This window comes from Eurypyga helias, unplaced genomic scaffold, assembly GCF_000690775.1.
Source record: "Eurypyga helias isolate BGI_N326 unplaced genomic scaffold, ASM69077v1 scaffold514, whole genome shotgun sequence".
NCBI lineage: Eukaryota > Metazoa > Chordata > Aves > Eurypygiformes > Eurypygidae > Eurypyga > Eurypyga helias.
This window is the reverse complement of record NW_010245453.1, coordinates 15,417-38,792: the sequence shown is the minus strand read 5'-3', so window position 1 is coordinate 38,792 and position 23,376 is coordinate 15,417. Positions and strand designations below refer to the sequence as shown.

The 23,376-nt window shown below is 39.4% G+C and overlaps 1 protein-coding gene across 1 annotated transcript in view; it reads right to left on the bottom strand.

The window, feature by feature from the left end:
• The window catches only part of SPI1 (Spi-1 proto-oncogene), a 19,759-nt gene extending 12,952 nt beyond the window's left edge, over nucleotides 1–6,807 (bottom strand). The window contains exon 1 of the mRNA XM_010150056.1: nucleotides 6,468–6,807. Coding sequence (XP_010148358.1) covers nucleotides 6,468–6,512 — 45 coding nt within the window. The 5' untranslated portion in view covers nucleotides 6,513–6,807. The remainder of the gene's footprint in view (nucleotides 1–6,467) is intronic.
• Nucleotides 6,808–23,376: the final 16,569 nt, after the last annotated feature.

Sequence of the window (23,376 nt, the reverse complement as noted above, 5' to 3'; positions counted from 1 at the left end):
TTCTTACGGAATCAGACAAATAAAATGCACCAAACACTGGGTTGTAAAAAAAAAAAAAAGAAAAAGTAATCTATCTCCTTAGACCAAAGCTGTGTAGCAGAACTTGTCCTGTGGTATTACACAAGTTCTTGATATCCTCATATCCAATCTTCTGCAGATACTACTTAGAGAACTTCTTTGGACATCAGGCCTAAGCCAAGATGCCATCACACCAGCACATCAGGAAAACCTTTTCTTTGGTAATGACAGACTACTAATTATTATTCCTTCTGTACACAAAAGAGAAAGCAGAAACTTGTCTTGCCTAAGCATGTTATTCTGAGTGTTTCTAGCAGGTGCCACTAAATGGTGGCAGATTGTAGGAGGCTAATGACATCGATAGAGGACCTTAAAACATTTTCTTTCTCAGTTTTTGTCCAAGCTGAACTGTAAATGTTTGCTGATTTAAATCAGCTGCTCAGGGCTGTTAGGTATGCACAGAGAAGACTTTAAAAGTTCAGATGTGGGGCAGATATTGAGTTGTGACCTATTGGATGCTTAGGTGTAGAATTAAAGTCCTCTTCATCTTCTTGATAGAGGCAAGGTGACATAAGGCAACTTTCCCACTTGTCTCCTCCCCACTCCTAGTACTCCAATGCTAATACTGTTTAATGTTTACTGTTTTCAATAAAGGTGGTTCATCTGTGATGAGCTGTGCAAAATTCTATTGCTTCACTTAACATTTGCTTTCTTTTTCCAGAATGAAGAGTTAGAGCAGGGTGGTGTCCTTCACAGGGCTTTGCTAAACTTTTGTCCAATTAAGTTTGTTACAATATTTTCTTCCAAGCTGAACAAACTCTTACAGTGTGAACAGCAATGTAGAACACAAGCACCTTCTTGACGTTTGTTCTTGAAGGAAATTATTTCTAGGAGGTACTAGTAAAAACTTTTTTCTTCTGTCAATGTTGTTAGCATACCTAACTTTAAAGGACAAATGTTGAACAATATGATAACTTACATGACAGACATTTTTTATGTTCATATGTTTATATGTTCGTATGCCTATCTGTAAGTCCCAAATCCTTATCTCCCTCCATAACTCTGTCTCATTTTTGGAACACCAGCATTTTGTAAGCTTAGGCTATGGTGACAGCATGCCAGAAGTTCAGGCGAGCTTCTCTTTTTCTTCCTCCCTCAGACTGCTCGAGAACATGAAACCTAACGCAGCAGCTGCCATTAAAATCCAGATGGAGGTGGTAGATAAGCAGCTGGCAAGAGGAAAAGATTTTTTTTTTTTCTGAAAACTGCATCAGAGTTACCACTGCTCATTAACTCTGTTCTTTAATTCTTCTAGTGAACTCCTCCTTTTTGTTGGAATATTGGAATTTAAAGATTGTCCTTTTCTAGGGATGTGATTTCTATGGTGGCACTGAAGAAATCAGGCCAAGAAAAAGAGGGACTTATTCCCAGAGGATTGAGATGTTAGAACACAAAAGAATAGAAAGTACTTTTAGAAATTACTTTGGGCGTTGTTAGATCCTTAGTGGCAGCTGCATGCTGTATTAATGTATCATATTAAAATTCACTGGTAAGGCTGCCTAAAAAGTCATGACTGCCAAAAATACACACTAACTGGGTATCACATTTGCAGAATATTCAAAGCCACAGGAGTAAATCCAGTGCCTGGCTGTCAGCTCCCAATGTAATCTGTGGTGGTATATACTTGTCTTGATGAAATCTTGGTAAAATGATAACCCACAATAAAGACAATCTAAAGGAAAGACTAAGTAAAAGAAGCAAATCATCATTTAATATGATTCTATGATTCTATGATTTAATTGTATCCACGTTAAGGATACCATTGAAGGGACTCCTCTTATTTCTGGTCTCCAGAGGATGTAAGTGCAGTCTCCCTTTCCAAATTAATATGATTCCAACAGAACTGACCTTGATCTACACAAATAGGGAGTATAACCTATTTTCCAGATTTTGGAGAAGTGGTCAAACAAGACAGTACAGCATAGATTCTCTCTGATGCTTCTGGTTTTCGTCTACCTATTTCCTTTGTGTTCTCTCTAACTGTGACTGGTTATTGCATTTGCTCATCCCCATTCCTTAGACCTGTGGTGTACTCTAATCTCTGACAAGAAAAAGTAATGAGATTGTGTTCTAATTTCTTCAGGATGAGGTTCTGAATGGAATTTCTACTTTTCATTATCTTCGCAAATTAATTCACCCCACTCTCCCATTTCCCTTCCATAAATATATGCTTCCTGTTAAATCATATCAACCTGAAGAATGTATGAAGGTTCTACCTTCATATTCAGAATTGTCGATTTGTCATAACTCTAAAAAAAGCATTCAAATTCTGTGAAAGGAGAGACCTTAACATCCAAATGGAAAATGCACATCATACTAGTTGGGAGAAAGAGAGGTTAAAAAAGTATTATAAATGTATATAATTTGAAAGAAAAATCTTTAAAATACTATAAACTGACTAAAATTATAAAAATTTTCCATATCTAAATGCATGAAAAGTTGTAGCTCTGATAAATATTTAGCCAAAAGTAAATTTCCAAAGAAATCAGTTTCCTGTCAGTCTAGGCTTAATTTGCTATGTATAAAATTTCCACTGTTACAACAAAAGCTCTGTCACTCTTGTTTTACAGAAATATAGCTTGGCAGGAAGGCCAAGCTACAGTCCAAAAGTATATTTAAAAAAATAAACTTTAGGCATGGGAAAGAACATTTGACTTTATCTAGTTGAGTAACTGTCTCTTTGTTGTCTCTTCTTCCCTAAGATTTTTCAAACTCCCTCATTTCAGTCCAATATACTGTAGCAGGCAATAGCGTCTCACAGTCTGAGAGCTGATAATGGAGTATTTCTACCATTCAAAAGCTAGTTTTGCAAGTTTGGATGTGTATTCAGTTACCAGAGCAAAAGGAAGGTCTGTTACGCAGAGTCTTAAAAAAGTGATTTCCTTACTGTGTACAGATCTGGCTGACTGCAGAGTGAGTTGCAGGTACTCAGCATCTGTAAAACCAGTCTGCTTTTACATAGATCATTGGGTTCTTACATACTCTGTTTTGAAAGCTTGGAGCTTAAAATATCTTTATTATGGGTTGTGGGAATTTTCTTCCCTGAATTTGTTTTCTGCTCAGTGATCTAGTTGATAAAAATATGTATGTGTATATCCTTGTTAACTCATGCAACCTGGACTAGTCCATCCCCACAAAGGACTTGAATTGGCACCACTTTCCATCTTGGTGTCTGATCTTCAAGGGTGCAGTAGCTAATATGGGAAGATGTATATTAAATATTTAAAAGTTTATGTATCATAAACTTAATCAGATGGTGATCAAAGGAGACAGTACAGCATGAATTCTCTATGATTACCTTCATCCTACTGGAAGGTGGGACATTTTCCTCTATTCATTAGAGAAACTACTTCCAAGAACCTGTTTTTAATTTCTCTCTGTTTTAAAAAAAGTTTTATGAAAAGCTTTTTGTCTAGTTAGAGAGGTTTCACCACGTGCTGCTGTTGCCCCTTGCGCTCGTCTTTACCCGCTTGCCCAGTCCTTCTCTGGAACCTCCCCACCCACACACCTATTTCATCATTTTACTTACTAATAGCGCTTCCATGACACTGAACTGTTTTGTTGCCCCTGGCAAAAAGCAAAGAATGGCTTATGTTACAATTTAATGTTTAACTGATGTCAGTGGCCATTTGTCCTATCAATTGTTTTCATGTAAAAGAGTGACAGAAAGCTTTGTTAGCAACTCACAGCTGTGGTCTGAAGTCGGTATCTCCTTTCCTACATGCTATGAGGTACAGTACACTATCTAAAACCATATTCCAACCTCAGGCAAGAGGTCAACAAACAATACTGTTTCTGACACAGACTTTGATAAATGGACAGCTGCCTCCATCTTCCTTCTTTGCCCTGAAAATCAAGGGAAAAGCACAAAACTACTTGGAGAAAACTTGGTTGACCTTGGTTGAGAGAGATACAGGGGACTCAACTGAACAGCAATCTGAAAATTCTTGTTATTCACCAAGACTTTGTCAGATTATTCCAGGTGATTGTAAATCCACTAAATGCTGATCCTTTTTTGTAATCCTAACATAGCTATTCACTGGCATGTGATTCAGAAATACTCCACATAATTTCCAATGATGTGCTGCTGAGACAAGTTTTAAGACCAAGATTAACTGTATTTCCTTGGGAAAAAATTACAGTATAACTGTTTTAGAAAAGATGAGTAAAACTATTAGAATAATCACTCATTGGGCCAGCCTCACGGGACTGTGCTGGCAATGCAGTTATGTGGAACAGAGCGCGTCCGTGGGGCATTTTTGCTCTCATACAAGTACACCTCCACTCAAAGCTGCGATTTCTTCAGGTGGCTACTTAGGGGTTCACATATACTGGGGACCCTCTTTAGGCAAAGGTGTTTAACTTAACAATTTTTTGCCCCGCAGCACAACCAGATTCTATCATGCAACACATGACATGGGCCCAGCTTGCAGAACTTGTCTGCACGAAATTCCTAATCTTCAGAGAAAGATGCAGGACTCCTAAATCACTTGGGCAGTGTTTTCCAACTGAAGGGTAACAGTTTCCTAGCATAGTCAAGAGGAAGGCAGTTACTGACCCAGCCTCAACAGAAAGGGGAGGGTCAGAGGAGGAAAGTATTGCTTCACAGAAACCCCTGTCTAGAAACAGGCTCATGTCTCCCCTCTGAAAAAGTCCCAGGAGGCACAGACATTTATAACAATGCCATGTGGGGCTCTAGCCGGCAGTGCTCAAAGTGCACTTACACCAATTTTGAAAGTACAAAGCACAAAATTATTAATTTTTTGGACACTTTAGTCACAAAAATATAAACCAAATTGCCATATTAATTGTTCATTAAAATGTCAACATGTTCCTTGCCTGTTGTATCATTCATCTGAACAGAGTTCAGCCAGAATATTAACTGCAACACAGATTAGAATATGGGCCAGCCTGTGTTAGATTTTCATTCCATTTATTCAATATATGCACTGGAATTCAATGCTGAAAAAAAGAGTCTAGAAAACTTGGTTATGAGTGAATGAGTGGACAGAAAATTAACTCCTTTTTTTTCTTTTCTTTTTTTTTAATGGAGGTGCTGGTTTCTGGGGTAGTTGAAGACAAGGCTCGGGTTCCTTTTTAAATGTTTTTTAAGCCCAACAAGTAACATATTGAGAAACCTCTGCGTGTTTTTTTCATTTTTTCAGTTTCTTTTCAGATTTCTGTCCTGACGGAGTTAGAGGAGATCCACTGTATGGTGTATTTAAGAAAAAGAAAAATATTTTAGGGTCTTCTCATCCTTTGGGTAGATAGGGGATTTCAGGGACATTGATGATGAACTGCTAGAACCAAGGGTCTCCCCAAAAGAAGACATGTTTTTTCAGTCAACATGGATACCAAACATGAATGGAATTCAAAGGGCCATCTTTCTGGGTAGAAGATAAGAAACATGTCTTTAGCCTTCATTAGATGGGAGAAGACAGTAAAAAAACTTGATACAAGTTTTGTTGAAAGGATTCTTGGATATTCATTGTCTCTTTGATTTCTGAACACATATGTCAAATACTGAAAGCATTACCACATAAAAAGCCGAGTAAACACCTTATCTGACATCTTTTCAGCTTCTACAAACCTAATAAAATCTAGCTAGGGCCTCTTTTACCCATTCTGCTTAGAGATTTCTCATTATGGTTTGTGTCTGAACAACATGTTAGTGACATTACGTTTTTCATAAATAATTTCCAAGCTCACCGTATGATATATTACAGCAGTGTAACAATGCTTCAGGTTTAAAGAAAGGATAGAAACAGCTTCATAAGCATACAGAAAAATTTGTATTTTAGAGAAATCATTGAAAGTCTGAGTTAAGGGCTGTGGGGTTTTTCTCCTCAATTACCAATTGTTTTGGCATAGCAAGTGAATTTGAGGGAATTCAGTTTAAGAGAAACAGAAGTTAGAAACTAAAATGCCATAATTGCAAAAAGCAGAGTCCTAAAATATTCAGTACATAAAATCAGCATTCCGCATCTCTTCTCTGACAGATTGGCAGACAGTAAAATACATAAACTATGTCAGAGATACCAGATTGTTAAAAAGTACAGCCTGAAGAAAGACTCGGCCTTATATCACTAAGCTGGCACTGAAGAAAAAAAATTTACTGACTCGCTCTATGTTCACTGTACAAAAATACCATACATTTAATCTGTGAAAACAAATGGAGATCAAAATCAGATACAAGTTTAGGGAGGAAATGTTAATTTCCCATTCATTGCAGTGTTGTCACTAGCTTTATATATTGACCTAAGCCCAACTTCCTGGCATTTCAAATACAGTCCAAAATAGAGATACTCTTAAATAATAAAACCTGATTTACTTTGCCTTTTTCTACTGAGTCCAATGATCCATATGAGGAATAAACCCAATATACTCACAGGGGGAATGAGGGGAAATCCTTCCATTTTGCAAGCTTGCAACATTCAGCCAACTTCTGAGTGAATTTTTCTTAATTCAGTTTTCAAACATCCAGAATAACTGACTTGAAAAAATCACATTAAAAAAAAAAAAGAAGAAAAAGAAAAAAATTTAAAAAATAAAAAGTGAGATCCTCTGACTGTGAAGTCCCTTCACAGTGATGGATCTCAGGATAGAAGAAGGACCCTAACAAGTTTTCATAGTTTGCCCTAGTAGATTCTGAGGTGAACTTCTTCCCGAGTTGTACATGAAGTTCCTGATTTTATCAAATGTCTGTAGAAGGGAGATAGCCCTTGGGTCTATCAGTGCGCTGTGACATCACAGCTTTTAGCCAGTTTGCATAAATCTCATTTCAGCAAGCCGTGGCGCTGAGCAGGAAGTCTGCTCCGAGCCAGATCTCCTATGGGCAGGTGCTTGCTGTATAATCAGCAGCCCAGAGCCTGGGCCTGCTACCAATAAGTGAGCATATAGGTGCAGTGCTCTGTGGAAGACTACGTGCTTCCCGCTGTAGATGGACCATAACGGTGGTGGTGCTCTCTAGTTTAATGATGTATCGTAGAGGCACAGACCTGACAACTTCTGTGAGGACAGTGCAGTAGCTTTTATATGTTGCTTTAATAATACTCCTGTGTTAGAATTAAGTGGCAATACTTAGCAGAAGGTGGGGAAGGATTGGAGGGGGGGGGGTGTTGGAGCAGGGTGGGAAGAGAATGCAATTTCAAATCTATGGTCTTAGGTTTCTACAAAACACTGAAGTTAAGCACATGAGACTTTCTTCATAAACTTTGCAATACAGCAAAATGATTCAGTGAATCCTAGTCCTCTCATTTTTTCTTGTGATTTCTTTACTAGTTCCTGCAAAGAGAAAGTGAATGGGGAAAAGGAGATGCAATGACTTGACTTCTCTCAGATCCTGAGTGCCTTTAACAGTGAATAGAGAACAAAATATGTAGACTTGTACCTAAACAGTCAGGTGCCAAAATTTCTCATAGAAGTTTTTGCTTCAGCTCCCCTCACATGGTGTCCTCTCGTCGCTGTATCCTACCGCTTTACTTGTATTTGGCTGCACTGAACAAATGCCCTTCATACTGAGGTTCTGGCAGGGGCGAGTGGGCCACGGGGCAGGATGTGGAGGGTGGGGCCTTGTTACAAGGGGAGAATGCATTCATTCTGCAAAATGTCTTCTTGCTTTGCAGTTAGCTACTAGCGTCTTGGAAAAGTGAAGTTTCTTTGTCTGAGTTGTTCCCCTTCAATCTATGCCCATGTGCCACAGGTTCTGCTTTTGAAAGTGGCCTGTTCACCACTCACCTGGGTCTATGTGTGAGGGGGAATTTCAGCCACTACAGACTTCCTCCCTTTTACACTGGTAAAACCAGACCCCAATCACAAGTTCCTCTCATTCCGCACCCTAAGGAACTCAACAAGCAAACCATATTAGCAATGGGATAAGATCAAGAACATAATGGGAGATTAACTCTTGAAGCCCCAAACTCAATCTCACCAGCATCAGTTGATGCATAAACATTTCATTTATTTTATTCATCCCTTGAAATCTTGACTTCAACCCAGAAATAGGCAAGCTGCTAAACAGTCCACTTCCGCTTCTGAGATGGTTCTCAAGTCTCCCCTTGGATATCAGCCTGGAAGTGATCAGACCCACCTGGGGAAAAGGAGAGAAGCAAAGTACAGCCCCGATGATAAAATCCAGTGCAAACAGAGACGGGAGTGAACAATAGCATACACCAATCTTGAAGTGGGTAATTGGATAATAGGTGATAAAAGTAATTGTGGAAATTGTGTGTCTATTAAAAAGGCTATTCAGAACAAAGAAGATATGTTATCTGATTCCTTGTACACTGAAAGATAGCTTAAACAGCTACTGGGAGGTTTAAAAATGTACTGTTTGAGACAGAGAAGCTTCTGTGAAAGTGGCATGCAACTACATTTCATATACTGGAGGATATTTCTGTGCTGTCTCAGCACAGGAAATTACCTAATAAGGATAGATACATTGCACCAGCCTTACTGCACTCAGGGAATGCTAAATTGCTAACATTATAAACCATGTTTAACATATGATCAATCATAAGCACACCAAGGTTATCAATATAAATAATTAAATTTGTTCTCTGGACGATTAATTAGAACCAAATAATATGCCAAGAAGCTTGAGGACCAGCAGAAAGTCGAGAAATTGAATAAGCTTCCTAGGAAGAAGAGTATCTCCATAAATGGAAATGTTAAAAGTGAAATAAAATGCTTATTTACAGTATCGTATTTGTACAGAAACATCACTGGTAACAACCTTGCTAAAATTCAACATGGATTACTTTCTCACTGTTGCATATAACTGGTGTTTTATCCTATGTTTGTAATCACAGAATCTTCTCACTCCTAAAAGAAGGCCTATTAGAGACAATACTTTTGGCCCAGATCCTTGCAGTACCTTCATAGATTACTTACATGCAGAAAATAGATGAGTTACCAAACAATTGTAGGACCGATTTCCAGAGACATATGGTGGGAACTGCTACTCACAGAGTGGAAGCTGACATTCAAAAAGGCTTTTGAAGTCGGGTAGGAATCCTTCTACATGATGGGAATTTAGAGAACCAAAGGAAAACATTCTGTGTTGACAGATTATTTCTGCAAACATTTAATATTCATATTAATCTGAGAGATTTTTCCCTCTAAGCATCACCTCACTGCATGCAGTTTTTCGAAACACATTTTCCCCTATCTTTACCCATTTAGTCTTCAAGCTATTTCTAACCACAAGCTACCAAAGTAAAAGGGTTTCAACTCACAGCCACATCAGAGAGGTCCCGTTACCTCAAACCTTGTTTGGTGCTTGGAAGGTAATTTTTCTCCCTGCTAAAACCACATATAACACCACTCATCCTGAAGTCTTTTAATCAGAAACAGGTGTTTACATAGATTCTACTACTGAGTTTTCTTGTAACAGTAAGACAAGGAATCACTCTAAGCAAGGGATTCCCTTGTATGTTCCATATTCTTTCCAGAACTATGTTTCCCACTGAAACTGTTTTACCTACAGGTAATGTGGCTTGTGGGTCTTGTACACTATCCTTCAACACTGAATATCCATTCAGGCTCTCCTCTCTTAAGAGACCCTATGGGTCTCTCTGACTGGAACCTGTGGGATTTGGCACTCTAGAGCACAGTTCCTCTGCATTTAACTCTTCATTACATATACTGCTACTGAGTTGAATGTATGTTAAAATATCTTTGTTGCATTTTCCATAATGAGAGAGTAGGAGACAAAAAATAGCTGCTGCAAGCTACTGGATGAGAAGAATTTGTTACTTTTGTTCATGTGGAGCTTCATTTCAGGATCCTTAACAATCTGAATGTAGACTCCACTGAAGACAGCCAGCATGGCTTCACCAAGGGCAAGGTCCTACCTAACCAACCCAGTGGCCTTCTATGATGGAGTGACTACAGTGGACAAGGCAAGAGCTACACGTTATCTATCTGGATTTATGTAAGGCTTTGACACTGTCCTCTACAACATCATTCTCTTTAAATTAGAAAGATATGGATTTGATGGGTGGATGAGGAATTAATTGGATGGTCACAGGCAGAGGGTAGTGGTCAATGGCTCAGTGTCTGGATGGAGATCGGTGACAAGTGATGTCTGTTGGGGGTCCGTATTATGTCCTGTACTACTTAATATCTTCATCAATGACATAGTGGGATTGAGTGTACCCCCAGCAAGTTTGCAGGCAACACAAAGCTGAATGATGCAGTTGACAGGCCTGAGGGACAGGATGCCATCCAGAGGGATCTAGACAAGCTCAAGAAGTGGGCCCATGTGAACCTCATGAGGTTCAACAAGGCCAAGTGCAAGGTCCTGCAACTGGGTTGGAGCAACCCCCTCAATACAGGCTGGGGGATGAAGGGATTGAGAGCAGCCCTGAGGAGAAGGACTTGGGGCTACTGGTAGATGGAAAACTGAACATGAGCCAACAATGTGAGCTCGCAGCCCAGAAGGCCAACTGTATCCCTAGGCTGCATCAAAAAAAGCATGACCAGGATGTCAAGGGAGGTAATTCTGGTCTCTAATCTGCTCTTGTGAGACCCCACTGGAATACTGCTCTGGGGCTCTCGGCATAGGAAAGATACGGACTTGTTAGAGTGGGTCCAGGGGCAGATCAGAGGGATGGAACATCTCTCCTGTGAAGAAAGACTGGGAGATTTGGGGTTATTCAGCCTGAAGAGGTCTCTGGGGAGACCTTGTTGCAGCCTCTCAGGACTTCAAGTACTTAGTTTATAAGATGGGGGCAACCCTTTTAGCAGGTCCTGTTGTAATAGGGCAAGGGGTAATGGTTTTAAACTGAAAGAGCGTAGATTTAGAAATATCAGGAAGAAATTCTTCACGGAGAAGGTGGTGAGTCACTGGAGCAGGTTGCCCAGAGAAGTGGTAGGTACCCCATCTCTGGAAACATTCAAGATCAGGTTGAACAGGGCTCTGAGCAACCTGATCTAGTTGAAGGTGTCCCTGCTCATTGCAGGGGGGTTGGACCAAATGGCTGTTAAAGGTCCCTTCCAACCCAAAATAGTCTATGATTCTAGTCCAATGCTGTGGACTGAATTCCTATTTACAGATGGAGTCCTGAGTCACACCTTTAGTTTCATGTGAAAATAATACAGTTTATGCACTCTAATACTGCTATGTGGTGCAAATTAAAGTACAGTAAGTGGGGAGGATCAGGACATTAATTTTAGAAGTGCAATTATGATGTGAACTAAATTGCTGATCTACACTCACCATTAGAGAGGATTCTTCCCCTGGGTCCGTAGTAGAAATACCTCTGCTGTATGCAGTTTAATTTGGATATCTAGGCAGCAGTTCTTTATTGAGAGTGCAGGTGTATCTAGAAAGAAGTCTTGCTCTCCTAATGTAAATAATACTTTCTAGACTTGCATTTTACTAGGATTATACAGTAATCTCTCAGAATTTAGAATAATCTCTCAGAATTCTAAAGAGAAAAACAATCCACAAATAAACATGTCTTTAGGTAGCCAGTGGGTTTACAACTGTGCTTCCTGTTCTCTGCCACAACTTTCACATGGACTTTGTCTCTGGAATGTTGCAGGGGACAGTGCACTTCATACATGCCCACAGGAGATGTTTAGCTGTACAAGAGGTGAAGCTTGCATGCCAGCCTCACATCACAGCTTGATGTGTATGACTAGGACAGGTGTGTATGTGTTGTGTATGACACATGCTGTAGTATACTGTCTATAGAAACTTACTGTCTATAGAAAAATAACAGTCTAGTGATAAGTAGCTCCATCTTAAACTGCTTGGTTTTTTAGATGCAGTTTGCTTACTGCTTTGATGAATGCTACATCAGCCATGTGAAGACTGCAGGCCCATTGAAGGAGTTGATATTTTTTTGTGTGGTTGCAGTTGTCTTGTTCTGTATTTTGGTACCATATTTTTTGTAAAGTTGTTCTCCTAACAATATATGGGTTGTTACTTTATTTCCTCCCTGCTATTGTTCTTATGACTCTGGTTATTGGTGTTATAATTTTGCAATCCTCTTTTTAATACAAGCAATTTTCTGTATGTACAGTCGAGTATTTGACTGTACCAAACTGCGTTTAGCTCTTCTCCTTGTTGTATCAGAGGTGTTACATCAAACGTTTAACAATTACATTATTGTAATATATTATATGTGAAACAAAGACTAGGGAAGACCAGGTGTGTGAAGGGTCTTAAAAGGACTTCAAAATTTGGTTTTGATGTGGTAATTGAGAGGAATATAGTGGAGAAATACAAAAGAGAGCATCTGAACAGTATTTTGATCCCCCCTTACACTGGAGAAAGGAGAGAGAGGGAAAAGAGAGTCTGAGGCCAGGAAGACCAGAGAAAAGGAGACTACCATAGTTCAGGTCATTGGTGGGAGAGAGTTTAGGCAATGAAAGTGAAAAAAAATTGATCTTAGAGGTGTCCTGAGAGAGGAAGCTGCACATCCTTGATAAAGCCTCTATGTGTAGATTGGCATAGCATCAGAGACAACACCTACGTGACAGCAAGAGTAAGAATACCTTTGCTAAAAAAAGGAGGTAGAAGGGAAGGAAAATAGAGAGGTTCTGTTTTGACGATATTATATTAGTTGTAGCAGTGAAACATTTTAAAAAATGTTAGAGAAGAATAAGCTAAGAACTACGTATGCATCTCAGAAAAGGAGAAAAATTAAATTGTCTTCCGTTCATAGGAGACCTCCACAAACCTGATCTGACTAACAGTGTGGAGAGCCTAAGGTCTTGTGACTACACGGTCACTGCAGTGACAGAGGAGTGCAGAGAAGCAGAATACTTTGGATGCTAAGTGTTTGTATATGGCTGAAAAGGTAAAAAGGAAAAGAGGAACTTGGGGTATCTTAGTTTGTAGGACTGGATCAATTCACAATAATTCCCAGAAGGAGTTAAACATTTTCTGGGGTTAAAGTGAATCAGAAGCTGTACACTGTGTGCTGGAAATTCCCTAAATGATTTCAGTGGTCATTAAGAAAAGGGAAATGGTTCTTTTCTGAGTAGGAGATGGTAGGAGACAGAGGAGTAGACACCAAAACAGAGCCATGGCTGAGTATTTATAACTCGACTGACTGTCCCCAGATTGCAAGATTCCTGCCAGCTGAGTAGGGGACAGACTTTCCCAATGGCTTTGTCTATTGAGGGGGTCTTGTTAGTAACTATTGTGACACATTGTGACTGATAACACAGTGGGCTGGATAGTTTCAGTTCTATTAGGAATACTGCATGCAGCTATGTACAACATGGGCAAATATAGGTAAAGCTGCTGATAAAATGTGCCCTGCTGATAAACAGAGATTCAGCTCTTCTGCAGTCACCTTATCCCCACTCCTAGGCCCCTGGGCTTACTCAAGTTTTTTGTCTCTTCAGTCACAGACCTCACCTACATACAAAGCCTTAACTGTTTATTTCAAATTTAATTTAAATACTGGATTGTGTATTTTAAACAGTGACTAAATCTAGCATAGTTTACAGTAGCAACATGCTGTTACCAATGCTGTACTTTTTGTTTAATTCAGTAATACCTATATTTTCAAGTCATGATTTAGTAACTTTTCAACTCATGGTTTGTAGGCCTCTGCAAGTCCATGGAGTATTTCTGAGCCATCTGAGAAAAGTAAAAAATGTAACCCTGTTATCACTGGGCTTAAAACCTACTGTGTAAATTGTATGTATGTTTGCACCTACATGGAAGCATTTTAGAGATCTGCAAGTAAAAAAGTTGTTGAACTCTGTGACCTTGAGGAACCTCTGATTTTATTTTCTATGTATAGCTTTTCTTCTGAGTACCATTTGCCTCCAGCCAAGATCTTGCCATCATCCCCCAGTCCCTAACTGGCTGTAGCGTACCTACTCTGATGAGAAGAAATACGTCTGTCCCAGGTTAGTCTCTCCACCAAACCAATGGCAAAGTCTGCCTTTGGAGCAGCAGGGAGAGGACAAAGACTTCAGGAGTGCTGGTACTGTTTATCTCACAGTGTTTCCTCAGACCTGCTCCTGCTCCTCCCTGTTGTTGGCTTCTGCCTACTTTACTAGTAATCTCTCCTTGACGTGCTGGCTAGATGAAGCTTTGTCACTATTTAATTTCTAATCATTCATGTAATCATAATCTTTCTGGACAGCATTCTACTCACCCATCCACCCTGTCTCTGGTGTTAAAGGTGCCTGAGGCATTGTGGAAGATTCCTCTACAAATGAAAATAATTTTAATATTGGTTTTTGCTTCACAGTTATTGTTCTGGTTATGATATCTCTTTGCATACTCAGTGCAGATTACTGTCAATCTAGAATAACCCAGCATTACTGACCACCCTGCTATAGTTTAACCTTCCAGAGGCCATCATTCCCGTCCTTCAGAAGTTCTTTACTACTTATTTATAGGAATACAGTTCCACTTTTAGTTTATGCTACATAACTGCATACATTATTGCAAAATTCTGCTTTGTACTGAGTATTTTTGAATATGCAGAGCTCTAGAGCTCTTGCAATGTTTTGGAATGAAAATTATGGTGGTGCGTAGAGAATTTAAAGCAAATCCATTTTTTTAAACAAAAACCCACAGCAGTAGCTGCTGGACTGAGCTCACCATGTAGTTTCCAAACAAGCTGACAACAGTAGGAATCGCGGTTTATAAAAAGCTGCCAGCAGTGCTGAGCTGGTGAAGAGAAAGAGGAAGCTACAACGGGAAAGAGAAAAAAAACACAACCAAAGGCAACTTCACTTCTCTGCCTTTACTGTTTTTAAATAGATTTGGCACTAATTTGCTGTTGAGAGTGCTGTGAAGAACAGCGATAACCTCACAAACTGAGCACCCCACGATATTTATCCCTCTCTGAATACCATCTGAAAATCATGTCCCAATTTTAAGGGACTTCTTTACGTTTTTGTGCATACATGTGAGCGTCTGTATGTATGCAAGTATGAATATACGCCATGTTACCAAAACTATTGCTCAATAGCATGCCAGTAAATAGAAGTTTACTAGAACAGCTTTGGCCATTTTACTCCTCCTTTGCACGATATGCTGAGCTGTTCTCCTGAGGTTGTTTCCTGATGTTGCCATCCGTTTCAGGTTGTGGATTTCACTTGATTATTCTTCTTGTCCTGTGGAAAGCAGAAGACTCAAACCACCAGTAGCAAGAAATCATCTAAGGCACTATTAACTTCATTGTCTCATACCAGTTGCTAGGACTATGGGAAAGTGCTCTTAATTCAGTTGGGGACGGGGGCACAGACCGATTCCTTTCACTTTGGGAAGGAAGTCTAGCTGATCAGAGGTTCTCTAGCCAGAAGGCAAGCCTCCTGTGAGGTTTTATCTTGGGGCTTACTACAAGTGATGGTGAAAGATACACTGCATCAAAGGGAGAGCGTATAAATGGAAAGCTAAACCCAGAAAGCAAAGGAATAATGTAAGAAAGGCTGACGATTACAATTAGTTGGAATAGTGTCTCCTTTATTTGGTGTCATTCTGGGATGACAGCTTTGATTCCGTGTATTTCAGTTGAGATGGGATTAATTTTTTGTAGAGCTAGTCAGAAGACTTCAGGAAGAAGAAAACATTGCAGAGGGAAAGACCTTGGGAGCTCTGCAGGTTAACTGCATTTTGTGTGACACTGTATAGTTAGCTCTCTGAAAGAGGACCTGTCAGAGCCTCTCTGCATGTTCATTGCTCTGAATCTGAGCACAAAGAATCAAAATGAAAACCATACGAAGATGTCATAACCTGTTGCAGTAGCTGTGCTAGTCCTAGGAAGAGGGCTGCCATTTGCATGCCCTACAAGAAGTGGGCATGATCCCTGACAATAAACTGAGGACATGTTTAATCTGCAATCGACCTGTATTGTTGCAGTATGGGTCACAACACTGGCCAACCCTCCTCTGTAAGTGGGAGGCAAAAGGAAGCAACGGAACATGTAAAGCCCATGACTTCCTGGAAGCTAGAATGCTGAGTGTAATTGCAAAGGTTTTTTTAAGCACCCAAACTTTATAATAAATATTTCTTTCCCTTTATAACTGTCTTCTTGGCACCAAACCTATTAGCACATTTAGTTGTAGTGCCTGAGATAATCAGTATATACCACGGTGTTTTCAGCTCTGGTGCCAGAGCCCCCAGTATTTAGCAAACAGCTATGAGTTGGTAGTGGGATCTGCAGTGTGGGTTGTTTGTTTGTTTTTTTTTTCTTACTGAAACATCAAACCTTCCAGAGAATCAATACTAAAATTACTTCACACGTTACCTCTTGATGTTGAAAGGGTGGCCTAATGGATATGTATTCTTCCTCAGACTCTCCTTCCAAGAACATTTCCCATTTCTTTCTATTCTCATTTTGCATGAGGTGAGAAGAGACCAGGCTTTTCTTTATGGCCAGTATGTGTGGGGTTGGAGAGAGAGACACTGTGCAGCTCCCTTTCCATCCAACAAATACACTTAGTTCTTTTGCAGTGTGCACAAGCCTGGGATCACTCCCAGCTGCCTTTATGCTATCATGGAAAGAAAGTTTCCTAAATATTTCTCTGTTTAGTCTCGACCAAGTCAGTTCTTACAAATATCAAAACTGGATACAGCTATTATAGTTGCTCATAAACCCATGATTCCTGAGACAAGAACAGATCCTCAACACCTTCATGGTCAGTCATTAGCAAATGGTCTAGATATGCTTCCAAAGAAACAAGTACAGTATTTTCACCTTGACCCCAAGGACTACATCTTGCTTAGTGTTGGGAACATTGCTGATGAAAAACACTTGACTGGAAAAAAAAAAAAAATATATATATATATAAACCCCTAACCCCAACAAGTCAAGAAGTTATTATCATGCTTTTCCAATGAAATTATATGTAAACCATTTTCAGTGGGTTTTTTTCAAGTAAAGTCTTAACCCATCCCAGATTAGTTTTTTAAATCTTTATTCTTTGCATTCTTGAAACAATCAAGACTTAACTTTTGAAACTATTTATATATTAGCCTGTAGTCCTCATAAACTGAAAAGGCATTATATTCTTTTTAAGTCTGATTCATGTTTATTTTCCTATAGAAAACCACGTCCATTTTGGAAACCCAAGGAACTGATGAGTCAAATTTTGTCAAATCTGTGATAGTCTGTTTATTTACTACATTTACATCAAAACAATTCATTGTTGCTATCACTTCAGGAAAAAGCAAGTTTTCAAAAAATAAGCTCTCTTGGCAGATCCTCCTTACAGGATAATCTTGTGGCAATAACGCTTCCTACAAGAGTAACTGAAACAGCAGCTTATTTAAATGTCAGTGAGTTTACAACCTCCCAGGGATTTTCCCTTAAGCTCTATTCCTATGTGTTATGATGCTAAACACACACCTTAGACATTGAGGGCCTTCTATTCTCGGAACAGTGCTAAATAATTTAGAGGGCCACTGTGGGATTACTGTGTAATCTGTTCCTGCCTGTAATCTCTACTGTTAGAGTCCAGCGGCATCTTCAAGATCCTCCAGACAAACTGGTATACCTACATAGTCAGGCACTGAGAAGAAACTTCAGCTCAGCCATGGGTCTGGCCATGCCACTGTACATCACATACCATCCCCAGGCATCAGTTTGAAGATCTCTGCACAATAATGTATGACTTGGGACAGACATGCTTTGTGACAGTTTATAGCACACCTAAGAATATCTCACAAATCGTGTCATCCAGCAGTACCTTTCACTTATTTTAGCATTTTAGCACACTCCACTGAGGCTAAAAGTGTTTTCCTGTAGAGAAGAAGCTGGGAACACAAATCTGGTATCAGAAAGTGAAAAAGTCCTTGACTTGATATAAACATCCCTTAGCAACAACTAAAAACTAGTGTTATCACTACTAAGCAGAAATCTAAAACATAGCCTCATACTAGCTACTGTAAAGAAAATTAACTGTCCCAACTAAAACTAGAGCACTGTGTAAGGATAAGGGGCACATATCCTGGTCACAGGATTGTGGATTAATTGATTGTGGATTAATGGCCACAATTACTGGACACAAGATTTAAGGCCTGTCACACATATGTGTGCACCACAGTGATGATCTACATTCACCAGCCTTGCACAGGTGAGGAATTTTCTTTCTTTCTTACAACAGAACCTCTCCTTCTCTGGATATTGATAAATCCATAGATGTCTTATCTCTAGATTTTGTGTGTTTATTGTATTTGACTGGACTGGAAGTGCAAGGAATTTCCACAAAGTATTTTGTTAGTAATTTTTCTCCTGGGTTTAGTTTCTTCAAATTACATCTAAAACTGTTCATAAAACAATCAGAACACATACCTTGGAACAGTTTGTTGCTGAGCTTTGATACTCTTTCCATATTTTGCAGTAGGTTTGGTTGTATCTCTCTCCAGCATATGCTTACACTCATATACAGAAGCTTCTGTATAGAAAGGGCTCAATGAGGTTTCGCAGAGGTTAGAAAGGGTTTTATTTTTTTTACTGGTTTCTTATTACAGTGTTGAGACCATGTTACTTGTTCTCCGAGTTTGATTAGTAAAGGAATCTTAAGAGCAAGAGTGTAAACAAGATGAAGGAAAGGACTTTTCTTTTTAAAAGTAGTGGTATCTTTTTATGGGCCTCTTACATAGGAACAGAAGCTCTTGTTCTTCTTCCATGTTCTGTACTATTTTATCCAAATTAAAAAACTTGTAGATTTGATATCCACACATGGTGTTGGTCCTGAGCACAGAAAAGAAGTTACTTGGAAAACGAGAATTGGGCCCTGAATTCCTAACTACTTCTTTTTGAATTGTCACCCAGCCCAGCCCTGCAACCTCTCACAAACATATACTTCTATGCAGTGATAGAAATTGTTAAATTCTGGGAAATTCTGTCACTGCAACTTTTCCTTTTTAACAGACTTAAGATTCATATAACTGATAGCTACAAGCTCAAATTTGTATTCATGCCCGTACCACCTGACCTTCTGAAGTGAAAACATCAGTGTTATGTGAAGGGAAAAGACTGAAGATCAGCAGTGTCTGGAGTGGACTCTGCTGATGATTATGGGAAAGAATACAGTCCAGGCTGCCACACACTGCATATGCATGATTTCCCTAGAACTCCCACATCCCGCACTGTGCTAGTGCTGTCCACATTAGTGTTTATCAAGTCTTGGAGAGGAGTAGGCCTGCTTTTAGTTCACTTATTCACGGGCTACTGCTGGAGCACAAACCATGGGCCCAGTGCATCATCCATTACCATAATGCAATTTAGAGGCCCTTTCTGTAAAAGCCTGCTGTTATTTCATGTACGTTCTTGCTGCTGATAATCAGTGGATAAACAGCTTTCATAACAACACTGCAACTCCCCCACCCCCACCTAGCAGACTGACAGTTGACTTGATGGTTAGCCACGGACTCGGAGCAGTCTTGGGTAGCCAGTTTCCAGATAGCAGCCTGCCTTTCTGGTCAGTATGGGCTCTGTCACTCATGCTATGTGGTTCCAAAGGACTGGGCAGGTTTATCTCACAGGTCTGTGAAGGCCTGCTTCCTCATGCAGAAGTTTTGGAGCTGCTGTTGTACATCAGTAACTGCAAAATGATGTGATTTGATCTTCTGTGTGTGTTCAGTTCCAGAAAACACTATTGGACATTTTGGGAAAGTTACTATCATTCACCATGTCATAGAAAATTATGGACACTGATAAATTCATAGATGACACATCCTTAGATTTTGTCTTTTTTTACCACCATCCATGTCCATTTTACTGCCCTCCATATCTTCTAGTACTGTATTTCCTCTCAAGTTCCAAGACTTGTCCACACCTCTCTATGCTGCTTCTCCAGTTTGTGAACACCTCAGTTGAGGTTATAAGGAATTTCTTGGCAAGGACCACCCTAGCTCCATATTGCAGCAAACTGAGCTGCATGCCAGACCGTCAAAGGTGTATGTGACTGAGGATTGCAGTCATTCTGCTTTTAAAGCCAGGGTGAAAAAATAAATATCTTATAGACTGATCACCATAGACTGACTCTCAGAAGAGTTTTGCTCAGTGTCATGGTAGGGAAACTGGGAGGTGCTCTTTGTTATTCTAGTGTTTTCTATGCAAAATCCTCTGTAGATACCATTAAGCAGTCTTGATGAGGTTTTCAGAAAAGAATGTGAGTAAAGAAATGGATGCTTGAAGGTAGAGACACTGAGCCAGATCAGGGAGATATCTAATACCTCATTTCTTGCACCCTCCAGCAGTTCCGTGGTCTTCATCCTACGAACTGGGAACTCAGGAACCCTACACTTGAGTTCAGAGAGCTTCAGATTAAATCTGTGAGTGAAAAGAGGAGAAAGTGAAACAAATGCAGCATGAGGAGAGGAACTCAAACTCTTTCATATTCACTTCTCTGTGAAAACTCAGGGCAGGCCCGTGACAAGAATTCAGAAAGCAAAGGGACATTCATCCATATTGAATATTTATGTAAAACAGAGTCTAAGATTATGGAGACCAGGCAAGAGTAGAGGGTGTGAAGGTCCAGGAAGTGGAAAATTACAATCAAACATTGGGGAGTATTTCAGACAGTGTAGCATTTTTTAGTTTGCGTGTTAAATGCATCCAGCTCAATGTAAACTTTTGACTGTCAGTTGGGTTGAATCTATGATCACTTTGAGGCATGAGACTTACAATAAGATCACAGAGTAACAGAGCTATTTGGTTTAAGTAGCAGTCTCTGTTCCTCTCTGGGCTGGTTCCCAAACGTCAGGAGTCACCACACACATCTCCCCAGGAGACTCCCACTGATCCTTCCTTTTACCACTGCTCCTTTCAGCCGTAAGAGACAATTTCTAGGCCCTTATTTTCTCACTCACTCCTTTTAATTTTGCATAGGTCTTGTTTCCAAAATGTAGACGTGGGCTGCTTTTAGTCATGGCACTGAAGACAATAGCAATGAATTAAGGCTTTAGTCATGAAATTATCTGGAGCAGCCTGGGAAGCTTGGATCTGAACAGAAACAGGTTAAAAAAAAACCCATGTTAGTTTGCCAAAAAAACATCTAGTGCTGTCATGTATAATTTAAAGCATAGAGGAAAACTTAATATTTAATTCAGTGAGCTTAGTGCATGGTAAAATGCACACTGCCTTGTCTATGCAAGATTTCTCAAGCATATTTATTAGCATATGTTAGCTAACAGGTGTTAGCCTCAAATTTCTAGACAATCTAGGGGTCGATGTGAGTCTGGAGCTCAAAGTACAGTATGAATTTAACTGCTTTTTTGTTGATTTTCTTTGTTGATGTTGTTTTTGTTTGTTCTTGCAAGCAGGTGCTTCAAATATTCATTTTAGTTTTGAGAGTATCTTGCTCAGGGAAGCATCTTCTCTAATCCTGGTTATATTGTAGTTATTTGTAAATAGGTGTCACATTGATATGAAAGTTTTAATAATAACAACCAGATAAAGTTGCAACAGGATAGATTTATTCTGTATCTTTTTTTTCTACATCAGAGGATTTTTTTTTCATTACTTATTTTCCCTTCCTTTCCTGTCCTTTACCAGAAAGTTCCCTTCTTTTACCAACAGACTGAATTTAGTAAATCCTTGAACCCTGCAATGGTTTGAATGTTTATTGGTCAAAAGTCTGCGTAAAGGTGGTTCTGTGTTTCAGTAACCTTCCTGTCCATCTACTATTACTGACTTGTGATTTTATTAAAACTCTTGTGATACTTCATGTTTTTCATATTAAAAAAGAAAATATTTCTTTCTCTTACTGCAGAGAATGGGATGTATCTCAAAGAATGGAAACTAACTGCACAGAAAATATCTTTTCCAAAAGTTGTACAATTTTTGAACTAATCTCATGATATGCTGTGGTCTGGCTCTTGACTTTTGACTGTGTGGCATCCTGGGCATTCCCCACGCTCTTCTCAATGCACGAGCAGGTAGCTCAACGCCACCAGAGTTAGAGTTCCAACTCTGGAAAGATTCGGGATTTTTCTATCAGGATGGGATGGTGATTCATTCTGAGCTCTCACAAGACAATCATGCAGCTGCCCTGTTTCAAAATCAGCAGCCCCGCCAGCTTGTCTCCATCGGCCTTGAGAAAACAGGAAGCACAACGGCCACCACAGGAAGTGGTGCGTTCTTACACCCACCCTAAAAACTTAGCTGCTGCACCTATTGCAAAATGTTAACAGAACACTGCAGGGTACACAGAGAGAGAGATGAGAAATCTGCTGACTTCTGGGTGCCTGTGCAATTCCTGGCTTCAGTTTCTCAGGCCTATAGCTTAACCCAGTCACCAACATGTCCTGTGTTTCAGTCATTGCAGCTTAAATCCCCCATAGCAGGATGATCTTACCCAGAATGTGAGGAACTTTCTTCATTATTTTGTTTCATCCACAGAATTGGTAGAGAAATGCAGTAAGAAGCTTCTTGTCTGGAGGGCTGACAGGCTGAAAGATAGAAATAGAGAAGGTGGAGAGGACTGTTTTGTTCATCATGATTAACTATGTACTCATTTCCTTGGTGACATGGAAGAAACGGGTAGTTTTAGGGTGGAGATTTATATATATATATCTTGCGAATTGGATGTTTTTTCATATTAAAGAAAAAATATTCCTCACTCTCATGGTTGCAGAAAAAGGACTGTACCATAACATTTCAGAGACTAGAGGTACCTTCTGCATATAAAAGGAACTGCTCTTAAGTAGGAAACACCATTCCTTGGGGGTGCTGTGGGGCATGGAATAAAACTAGGAATGGTTGAAAGAGAAGAACACGATGTTCCACAAAAAATAGTGACAAGAGAAATGCAATATACAAAAAAACCTGAAACTTGAGAAGACCTTTGTTGTGCTTAGGTACTAAAAACCATCTTGAAAATTTCTTCTGCAGAGTTGAAGGGGAAAAAATACAAGTTTGTATGCTGGATGATGGCTAAGTAAAATTTTAGTAGGGGCTTTTAAATTAAAAAAAAAAAAGCAAGATTTATGAATTAGAGAAGCTGCTGCAAAAAAGTACAATAATAAGAGGGCAGGAGAGGATAAGGAATGGAAGATGTTAGCTGTTAAGACTAGACCTAGGCATTATTTTTCTGCCAGATGTTTCATTTGTCTAATAAATGCATATTTGAGAAGCTGATCCTGGAAACCAGCCTATTTGTAAATTCTTGTTAAATTCTCTGAATTGCTTTGGTCAACAATTGAAGCTTTTGAATGCTGGATTTTTTTTTTATTGTTTCAAAATTTAACAAAATTTGAAATGAAGAAGTACGTAATTTTGGTTTTAAACCAATGTTTCATTCAACTCATAATTAAATCTTGGGGGATTTCCATTTTTGTAAGAAAATGGTAAGTTATTTGTAGGG